The 11,651-nt window shown below is 33.4% G+C and overlaps 1 protein-coding gene and 1 non-coding gene across 2 annotated transcripts; one reads left to right on the top strand and one right to left on the bottom strand.

Moving 5' to 3' along the window:
• The first annotated feature begins 4,897 nt into the window (after positions 1 to 4,897).
• LOC123902064 lies at positions 4,898 to 11,152 on the top strand. Its single transcript, XM_045951752.1, has 2 exons — positions 4,898 to 5,903; positions 10,764 to 11,152. The coding sequence occupies exons 1-2, from the start codon at positions 4,898 to 4,900 to the stop codon at positions 11,150 to 11,152; spliced, it is 1,395 nt and encodes a 464-aa protein (XP_045807708.1).
• Positions 10,051 to 10,156, bottom strand: LOC123902065. The gene has a single exon (XR_006807455.1). It is a non-coding gene; the product is annotated as a small nucleolar RNA R71 (small nucleolar RNA).
• Positions 11,153 to 11,651: the final 499 nt, after the last annotated feature.

The raw sequence follows: 11,651 nt of genomic DNA, 5'->3' as shown, positions 1-11,651 counted from the left end.
TTTCTACAACTTTGATAATGACAACCAAGCATTTCAATCCTTATTAGATACTTAGATGGAGACAACTATATTTAGGTTTTTAAAATAAACCGTTTACTTTTAAAACTTTATTAAAATTTCTGAACCACAACTTGACCAACCATTGTGCTAAGAAGGGACACAACAATTAATTACAATTCCATTGGTCCGTCTTTATTTTTAACGACGGTCGATAATATTTTTTAAAAGTTAAAATCACAATTCTCTTTTTCTTTATAGCTAAAACAACGATTTTTTATGTCAACTTAATATGACTTACATATTTATTTATTGTTGTTTTAATTAAATTGGTATCGAAGTCTTATTTCAATCGTAAAAATAAAGATAAGAATTAACTTATACTCTTTTCGGCCATAATTATAAACAATTTTCTTTGGTAGTGAAGAAATAAAAAATTACATTGTGAATTTTATCAGGCCTATGCGGCCATGGGATAAAATCCTTCATTAGCAAATTATATATTGTCATGCAAAATCTAAATAGTTTTTTAGCTTAATTTTATTTTGATTTTTTTCTTAGATGAAGTAGTAATCCATTAAAATTAAACTCACATATAATTGTGAGATTCCTGATTCAAACCCAGGTCATGACGTCCGACCTAAAATTTTTGACATTTTGTCAGTTGAACTATAACTTATGGGATGATTTTCTATTTTATTATACTTGCAAAAATAGTCTACTTTTTAAAATTAAACATTTTGGTCTTCAAGTTGAGACTTCTAAGACAACTTTAAAACTGTGAGCGTGGATCATCAAACACTTGTACTCGACACATCAACACATTATTATCATTTTGAATACGATGAGAAAATATAACTTTTGGGTCCAAAAGTCACCATTTTAGACAAATATTATCATTTTTGGGACAAAAAGATGGGATAGGACCCAAAATTGGGACAAATATGATACTTGATGGATCGATCATTTCAATTTAAAAAAGAATAGATTATTTTTGTAAGCGTGATAAAATAAGGGAATAAATATGCAATTAGATAAGAAATTTTTCAATAATTTAATTCAATGTGGCGACACTCTTTAAATAATTTAATCAAATGTTACGTCTATGTGTCTTCTCTTTGCAACCTAAAATTACATGATTATTCCCACTAACAACAAAATATTTTAATTTGACTTTAATTTTTCTTTTTTGTCTTTCCTTTTTTTAACATTTATTGAATCTATTGTTAAAAAAATATAGATATTAGGATTGCCTTTAATTTGAATTCCATACAAGATTACATTGAATTTTTTATCATTTATTCAATGCATTGTCAAACAAAAAAAAAACGAATAATTAGATCATTAGGATGAGCGATCGGTACACATTACGATAACAAAACAAATAATTCAAATAAACAATGTAACTCAGCCTCTAATGGTTCATATTAGGATTAGGATGAATGATTAGTACATATTAAGATTATGATAAGTAACATAAAACAAATATTAGGATAAGTTTTAGGAAATAAAATCAGAGTTTGATTGTTATATAAAAATTAAGTTAGTTATATATCTTATATTTTTTGGGTTTTTTTTTCCATAATGTTAATGGATTAATGCTGAGCTATTTCTTTAATTACAATTACGATCTATAATTTATATATAAAAAAAACCTAATTTTTATATAACAATATTATGTAGAAACAATATTCAATCTTTTTTTTAGTCAAATTACAAGTCACCGACATTTTTGGTTGTAAAGAGGTTGTCTCGATTAAGATGTAATACCTAAGGTTACAGTCTTAATTGTTTAACTTTTTATAAGAACTTTATTTAGTTCTTCACAACGTAAGAAATTACTCTCTTCTATTTGATCAAATCACTCTTGAAATTTTAATTGAACTTTATATAAAAAATAATTAAGACGTGAGACTTAAAAATATGGTCTCAATTGCTTTACTTTTTACACGAACTTTATTTATTTCTTCACACTATAAGAGATCACAATCTTCCGTTAGAACAAATTTCTTTCGATATTTTGATTGATTTTTTACAAAAAAAATTAAGTTGTTAGACCTAATTAAGATTATGATCTCAATTGTTTTACTTTTTACACGGGTATGATTTAGTTTTTCACTTCATCAGAGATTATCCTCTTTCGTTAGATCAGATCTCTTTGAATATTTTCATTGAACATTTTACAAAAATAATCAAGACGTGAAGCCTAAGGTTATGATCCAAAGTGCTTTACATTTTACACGGTTTGATTTAATTATTCATACCGAAAGAAATTATTTCCTTCTGTTAGATTAAATCACTCTGATTGTAGAAAAAAAGATTAAATCACTCTTGAAATTTTAATTGAACTTTTTGCAAAAATAATTAAGACTTTGATCTTAAGATTATTGTCTCAATTGCTTTACTTTTTACACGGACTTTATTTTGTTCTTCAACCTGTAAAAGATTACCCTATTTCGTTTTACCAAATTTCTTTGAAATAGGGTAAGAGATTACCCTATTTGATTTTGTTGTCTCAATTGCTTTACTTTTTACACTGACTTGATTTAGTTTTTCACACCGTAAGATATTACCCTCTTTTATTATGTCAGATTTCTTAGAATATTTTAATTGGATTTTTTAGAAAAAATAAATAAATTAAGACGTAAGACTAAGATTGTGGTCTCAATTGCTTTACTTTTTACGTCGACTTCATTTAATTCTTCACACCATAAATGATTAACCTCTTCTTTATATCAAACTCCTTTTGATATGTTTATTGAAACTTTTTACATAAATAATTAAGATACTGTTGAGGCAAAATGCAAAATCCCAATTTGATGTTTTAAAGATAACAAACATCTTAATTATATTTTAAATGTAATTCTGATCTCATTGTTATCTAACAAGTGCTCTTGAGTGTTTTAATTAGTCAGGAACAATTAAGCTTCTAATCTCAATGATATTCATTATGTTTTGGCAAAAAGAGAAGCTTCAGGATCAGTCTGAGAATGATCTCTGGTTTAAGTGCAACATTCTCCTCATGAACAAGAATAAATGCAAAAGCACTTATTTCATTAAGTCAACCATATACAAGACAAAGAAGCACTTTTATCTTGGTTTTAACTCACAAGATCACAACAGTTCATGAACAATTAAGGCAAGGAATAATTGGAAGAAAAGTGACTTTCCTCTTTGGACAAAGTTAATGATCAAGCATGTGCAACATGATAATTTCTCAAGGCATCATCTAATCAGGTGTATCAAGAATATTTGGACAAGAATTACATAGACCAATAAGGATGAGACAACACACATTCAACTCATAGTTGTCATGTACCTTCAATGTCATTATTTAATGAACATTCTCCAAGAGATTAATTTTTAATCAAGAAAAGGAAGTACATGGAAAGGACAAGTGAATAGTTATGCAAGGACATCACAGCTGCATTCCTTTCACACTACAGCTGGCCACAGGTCTGCATCATTCTCCATTTGAAGATCAAGTGCAAAATTCGCCCAGATTGGAGAACGATCTCAGAATGATGCTGAGAATGACTGTCCTTTGCTTTTGAAGTTGCAAGCTCATCTACAGCTGGCCAAAACGTGCCTAAAAGGTCTATAACGGATATACTTGGTGAGGAAGCAATGAACAACTATCTACAGCCCATTGCAAGCTGTCATTTTGGCCCTTTTAAGTGAAAATATGAAGAACAGCAGGGAGAACGTTCTGAGAAAGATCAGTTTGGACTTATCCACTCAACAATTCAGCATGAGCTGTCTATTTTGAATCAACTAGCCGTTGGAGAACTTCCTTTGGGACCAAGGAACTGAAGACTCAAGGTTCAACTATAAAAGGAAGGCTTTGGCAACATTGAAGAGCAAGAGTTTAAGCTACAACAATTTATCTACTTGTCTTTGTGATACAAGTTTTTCAAGCTCTTCTTTGAGGATCTCTTTCACTCCATATATTGTAATATCATACTAGGATCAGTATCCATTTTGAGTGAACAAAGAGAGATTTTATTGTAACTAGCTTTTCAACTTAGTTTGAGTGAGAAAGCTTTAAGATCCAAACCATTATCAATATTGTAAAGATTGGCTCAAGTCAATACGTAACTATTGATTGAGTGACACCTCATAAAGTCTAGGAAAGACTTAGGTAGATCAAGCAAGTGAAGCTTGGAAGATTGTGATCTTGGATTAGATCAAAGAAGAAGTGTATCTTGAGATCGGTAGAATCTCTTAGTGGACAATCTCACAGGAGCGTGGGGACTGGAGTAGCCCATACTATTAAGGGGTGAACCAGGATAAAATTATTGTGTCTTTTCTCTCCCTTAAACTCATATTAATTTTGTGCAAACACTAACACACACAAATCACTTATTGTTTTTATTTGCAGCTCAGAGATCGTTCTAAGATCATTCTCCTAACTTATATTATTTATTCTGAGATCATTCTAACGTATGTTTTGATATCTAATTTTTAAAAGGACAATTTTTAAAGGTTCACAATTCAAACCCCCCCTTTCTTGTGAAAAACTTTGCTACTTCAATTGGCATCAGAGCTCTGCCTCTAAGGTTGAGCATCTAACAAGTGCTAGAGGAAAAGATTCAGGAAGGAAGTAATGAATAAAAGCGCAAAGTTTATATCAGAAGGAGGATCTTCACATAGGCCACCACTATTTGAAGGAGATGACTACTACTATTGGAAAGACAAGATGGAACTATTTCTTAGATCACAAGATACGCACATGTGGACAGTGATTGAAGTTGGTGACTATACTCCATTAGTAAAAGACTCTACTACTCCAAAGACAAAAGATGAAATGACAACTCAAGAAGCAGATAGGGTACTTCTAAATACTAAAGCTCAATTATTTATTAAAAGTGCTTTGTGTAGGGAAGAATATGACAGGATCATGGAATGCAAAACGGCCAAAGAAATGTGGACAACACTCCAAACTCACCATGAAGGAACAAGTCGTGTCAAGGAAACAAGAATTGACATTGGTGTTAGAAAATTTGAGCTATTTGAAATGAAGGAAGATGAATCAATTGATCAGATGTATGGAAGATTCACAATTATCATAAATGAACTTAACTCATTAGGGAAGAAATTCTCTATACATGAAAGAGTGAGAAAAGTGCTTAGATGTTTACCAAAGAGTTGGAGACACATAGTAACAGCAATCACAGAGTCAAAAGATCTCACTGAGGTTAAATTAGAAGATCTCATTGGATCTTTAAAAGCTCATGAGTCCATTCTCCAGGAAGACAAACCTATGAAAAACAAGATGATTGCATTAGATTCACAGACTAAAGAACGTTCTAAGAACAAAGAAGCAGTGGAGGAAGACAACAAGTTTCTTCAGGAAGATGATGAAGAAGAGTTAGCATTTTTATCCAGAAGGATACAAAAGCTAATGATGAGAAGAAATCAGATTAAGAAGAACTTTCCACCAAGAAGAAATGGATCTAAACCAGAAGTAGATATCAGCAAAATACAATGCTATGGATGCAACCAATTTGGACACTACAAGAATGAATGTCCTAAACAAAAGAACTCTCCTTACAAATCCATGATGGCAACCTGGGATGAGTTAGATGAAATACAAGAAGCAGAAGAAGAACAAGAAGCTAATGTATGTCTCATGACAAATGCAAACATTGAAGAGGTAACTCTAGATCCTTGTTCATCTTGTCAAAAAACTGAACATCTCTTTGATAATCTTTTATATGACTCTCAAATTCTAAATTCTAAAAATGGTCAACTTAGAGATGAAGTCACTAAGTTAACTAAAGAAAGAGATGAATATAAATCTGATAATGATATAATGAAACAGATAATCAAAAATATGCAACTTGCACATGATGGACTTTCTAAGCAAATTAAAGAACTTAGAGACAATAATAAAATGAAAGAATGTTCTATGATTCAAAAAGAGAATATCACTTTAAAACAAAAAGTGTCTAAACTTGAAAAAGATTTAACAAAGTTTGTCAGCACCACAGAAACTTTTGAAAATATATTGGGATCACAAGGTAATTCATATAATAGAACTGGATTGGGATACAAACCTTTTCAAAATAAGAAATTAATTGAAAATGTTTTTGTTCCTCATAAAGAAAAAGGATTTCAAAAATATAAATGCTCATTCTGTCACAAGGATGGACATCTTGAACCATTTTGTTTTAAAAAGAAATCTCTTTATAGATCAGAACATTCTCAGAACAATCTAAAAAGAAATTTTTATTCAAAACCTCCTTATAAGAGATCATCTTATCAATATAAGAAGATACCTTATAAGAGTACTAACCTTCAAGGACCCAAAAAATTATGGGTACCTAAGAATTTATTAAATTCAAATACAGGAATGTCATCTAGCAATGAAGAAAAAGCCTTGGTACTTGGACAGTGGTTGCTCAAGACATATGACAGGAGATAGACAAAGCTTTCTTTCATTTGACAAGAAGGAAGGAGGAACAGTTACCTTTGGAAACAATGAAAAAGCAAGTATAAAGGTAAAGGTACTATTGGTAAGAATAATTCTGCAAAAATTGAAAATGTTCACTATGTAGAAGGACTTAAACATAACTTAATTAGCATTAGTCAATTATGTGACAATGGTCTTGAAGTTATTTTTAGATCTCATACATGTGAAATAAAACAATCTGACAAAACTCTTTTCTATGGATCAAGAATAAAGAATGTATATGTCATATACTTAGATGAACTGCCTACTGAATCCTGCTTTGTTTCTCTTGAAAAAGACAAATGGATTTGGCATAAAAGGGCTGGACATATAAGTATGAAGACTATGTCAAAACTCTCTAAACTTGATCTAGTTAGAGGCTTACCTGATATTAGTTTTGACCTAGATAAAGTGTGTGAATCTTGTGCAAAGGGTAAACAAGTTAAAAGTAGTTTTAAACCAAAAGATTTTGTTTCAACAAAAAGACCTCTTGAACTACTTCACATAGATTTATTTGGACCTGTCAAAACTACTAGTCTTGGTGGCAAAAATTATGGTTTTGTCATAGTTGATGACTTTTCAAGGTTCACTTGGGGTGTTATTTTTAAAACATAAAGATGAATCTTTTGAAGCTTTTAAAACATTCTGTTTACAAGTTCAAAATGAGAAAGGTACCAATATTGTCTCTATAAGAAGTGATCATGGAGGAGAATTTGAAAACTCTCACTTTGAATCATTCCTAAACAATAATGGTATATCTCATAATTTTTCTTGTCCAAGAACTCCTCAACAAAATGGAGTTGTTGAAAGGAAAAATAGAACTTTACAAGAGATGGCAAGAACTATGATAAATGAATCAAATGTTGAAAAATATTTTTGGGCTGAAGCCATCAATACTTCTTGCTACATCTTGAACAGGGTTACCATAAGAAAAATTTTGAATAAGACACCCTATGAACTTTGGAAAGGAATTAAGCCAAATATTTCCTACTTTCATATTTTTGGATGTTATTGTTACATTTTGAATATCAGAGACAACTTAGGTAAGTTTGATTCCAAATCAGATAAGGGAATATTCTTAGGTTACTCTCTAACCTCAAAAGCTTATAGAATATACAATTTGAAAACACAAGCTCTAGAAGAAAGCATGCATGTCAAGTTTGATGAATATGAAGATATATCATATACCAACACCTTTAATGATGAAGAAGAAGTAAGGAATGAACAAAGTAATGATGAGAATCAAGAACTGATAACACTGAAAAATATAGTATTTATTTTATAATATTAGTTTAATATTTTATTATTTTCTTTGCATTTTAGTAGTATTATTATCATTTTTATTGTGTATTACAGGTATTTCCGGAACTTCTCGAAATAAAAAAAAGTCACAAAATTAATGTCAAAGTGGATCAAAAAAGACATTGGATCAGATGGAAGAGAGGCCCAAAAAGAAATTGGACGAACAAAGCTAGCCCACAAGCACTTGGCATGTGCCAGGCACATGTGGTCCACACAACAACACATGGCGTTGGCCATGCTTGTGGCACTCGCCACACACATAAGACATGGCGTCGGCCATGTGCCTTGTGGCACCCGCCACAGGCTTTGCACACATGGCGCCGGCCATGTGCCTTGTGGCACCCGCCACAGGCTTTGCACACATGGCGCCCGCCATGTGCTTTGTAGTACCCGCCACGTAGTGTTTCCTTCCTACTTTCACGGGCACGTTTCACACGGCTTTATCCTCAACTCAACTGCTCCTCAGATTTCGGCGTTCCTCAGATTTCGGTGGAAGCAACTAAGATATGCACGTTTCTTATAACGGAACAACGGATTCGAAGGAGAAATTTGTATCTCATAAAGACTATAAATAGAGAACACCAGTCAGTGTTTTTCACACATTATTCTACGCAGACTTAAAAGAAAAAAATTCAGTTTAAAATTTTAGTTATTAAGTGTTTTAGTTTACGGAGCAAAAAGGTGTGGTGTTGCTGCTTACACTTCCAGTTCCAGTTTCAATCAGTGTCTTTGATTTCCTCTTTGTTCCGGTGTACCTGTATTTGTAAGTTTCAATAACAGTACTTTTATTTTATTCAGTTTCAATATTATTATATTCCAGTTTGATATTCGTATGCTCTGTTTGATTTACGGTTACTCTGTTTAAATGTTTCGTTTAACTAAGAATTATTTAATCAGTATCTTGTCAAATAAAATCATGCGCAGCTAAATCTATTTAACTGGAATGTGAATTAGGAAGCTAATCTGGATTTGCTAATTAATCAGTGACTTACGTTTTTAATCTAGTTTTCTGTTCAGTTTTTAATAGTTAAATTAAAGATTTTGCACGAGAGTGAAAATTAACTAAGGTATAGATTAATAGCGCGACAGTGTGAGATTTGTACCGGATAGTAAAAACTGAATATTGATTTTAAACATCGCGACAGCTCTTTAAAATTAATTAAACTATATTAGTTTTCAAAAAGTATTTTATAAATAAATGTGAGAGCGAGAGTAAAGCATTCATTTATATAATATAGTATTAGTTCAATAGCGCGACGGCGTGAGACTATATTTTTAAACTAATATCGTTTTGAGAAAACTAGATCTTTTTAATTAAATTGAATTGATTTTCAAAAAGTATTTTTTATAAGTAAGTGCGAGAGCGAAAGTGAAACATTTATTTTATAACTATACGATATTACTCAATAGCGCGAGAGTGTGAGACGCGTATCTTTTAATCAATTTCAGTTTATTAAAAAGGTAACATTATTTCAAAACACAGTTTAATTACCGAATCCATTGAAGCAACTTAATTTACATTCCGGTTAGTTTAATAATATTTTATTCAACACAGTTAATTTAATTATCTAAAACGCCTTCTTTAATTAACATCTAGCCTTAACCTTACGATATATTAAAAACATAAGCGAAATATTAACAAATTGTCCCTGTGGGATCGATAATCTTTTATAACTACACGATATACCTGTGCACTTGCAGAGTTATACCATCAAGTTTTTGGCGCCGTTGCCGGGGACTAATTTAGTCAATTTTCGCTAATTAGTTTTTAATTTGTGACGATTACGGCAACCCTTTTTCTTAGGTTGTATGCCCAATACTCGTAACTCCGAGGAACCATTACAACAACCTATACCCGAAATAGAACGTTTTATTCATTTTAAACGTCGAATCCGCGAACTTCAAAACCTCTTACCCATGGCTAACAACGCACGTCCTCTTAGGGACTACGCCGTTTCCTTCCGAAGAAGAACCGCATTCGAGCATCGCGCCCCCTAACATCGAAGCAAGAAACTTCGAGTTGAAACCCGCTTTGTTGCAAATCGTGCAACAAAACCAGTTCTCTGGTTCCCCTACGGAGGATCCTAACCTCCATTTATCAGTGTTTGTGCAGTACGCAGACACGATCAAAGCCAATGGTGTCGAACCCGAAGCAGTACGACTCCGTCTTTTTCCCGTTCTCTTTAAGAGACAGAGCTAGAGCTTGGCTCCAAGCTCTACCTTCGAACTCCATCACTACATGGAACGAATTGAAGAAACAATTCTTGGCCAGATATTTCCCGCCAAGTAAGACAGCTATGCTAAGAGCCCAAATCAACGGATTTAGGCAAAAGAAGGAGAATCACTTTTCGAAGCATGGGAAAGATACAAGGATATGATGAGACTCTGTCCACACCACGGTCTAGAACAATGGCTCATAATCCATACCTTCTATAATGGGCTGCTTTATAACACAAGACTAACCATAGATGCAGCCGCCGGTGGAGCACTGATGGATAAACCATACCAAGAAGTCACCCAGCTTATAGAAAACATGGCCCAAAACCATTATCAATGGGGAAGCGAACGCGCTGCTATAGAAAAATCCCAAACAAAAGGCGGTATATACGAAGTAAGTGGCATAGACCATGTCAACGCCAAAGTGGAAGCCCTTACTCAAAAGTTGAGAGTTTAACCCTGCCAACCACATCCACCGTAGCTGCAATCCAACCAATTGCGAAGTGTGTGGAATCCCTGGTCACGTACCATCAGATTGTTCTATATTAGCCGGACTCGACCAAGTGCACTATGCCGCTCTGTCCAATAACTATAATCCTGGCTATAAGAACCATCCTAACTTATCTTATAGGAACAATAATACACTCAATCCTACTCAAGCACCTCCAGGTTACCAAAAGCAAGGAGCACAACCAGCCGCACCTTATCCACCAAGGAAGTCTAACTTCGATATTATGATGGAAAAATTCTTAAACCAAAAACATTCACACTAATGAATTGGTAAAACAATTAGCAACTAAGGTTGATGCCCTAGCCACCCATAACAAAATGCTAGAAACACAGATTTCCCAGGTGGCACAACAACAAGCAACTATTGCCGCCCCAGCTGGCACATTTCCAGGACAACCCGAGCCTAACCCAAAAGGGCATGCGAATGCCATACATGCTATAATCACAAGAAGTGGAAAGGAGTTGCAAGGACCACCTGATTCTGGAGTAAAAAACTCAGAAAGCGCTAAGATAACCAACAAGGAAGCCGAGAGTAGTGAACCACCAAAAGAGCCTGAGAAAGAATCCGAAAATCCCCAATTAGGAGATAAGGAGGGGACAACCAAAAAGCTTACGCCTGCCTGCACCACCTGTTTACAAAACACCTATCCCTTTTCCTCAAAGATTAGCTAAGACTAAAACTGAGGGACATTTTAAGAAATTTGTAGAACTTCTGAAGCAACTAAACATAACCATACCTTTCTCAGAAGCAATAACACAAATGCCAACATACTCAAAATTTCTTAAAGAAATTCTGTCAAACAAAAGAAAATTAGATGAGGATAGTACAGTCGCACTTACCGAAGAATGCCAGTGCCATATTCCAAAACAAAATGCCACCTAAACTTAAGGACCCAGGAAGTTTTTCAATTCCCCTGCGTAATAGGCAAACTACGTAATAGACAAGGCACTATGCGACTTAGGAGCAAGTGTTAGTCTCATGCCCCTCTCAATCAGCAAAAAGTTAAAATTGAGTGATCTAAAACCTACTAGATATCTCTTCAACTAGCAGACCGTTCAGTTAAATACCCTGTAGGTATCCTAGAAAATATTCCAGTAAAAATTGGCCAACTCTATATCCCCTACCGACTTTGTAGTAATGGACATTACAGAAGATTCATGTATTCCAATC

Source organism: Trifolium pratense, unplaced genomic scaffold (assembly GCF_020283565.1).
Source record: "Trifolium pratense cultivar HEN17-A07 unplaced genomic scaffold, ARS_RC_1.1 scaffold_97, whole genome shotgun sequence".
In the NCBI taxonomy this organism is placed as follows: Eukaryota; Viridiplantae; Streptophyta; class Magnoliopsida; order Fabales; family Fabaceae; genus Trifolium; species Trifolium pratense.
Note: the sequence above shows the minus strand (reverse complement) of the source record. Positions and strands in the feature narration are given on the sequence as shown.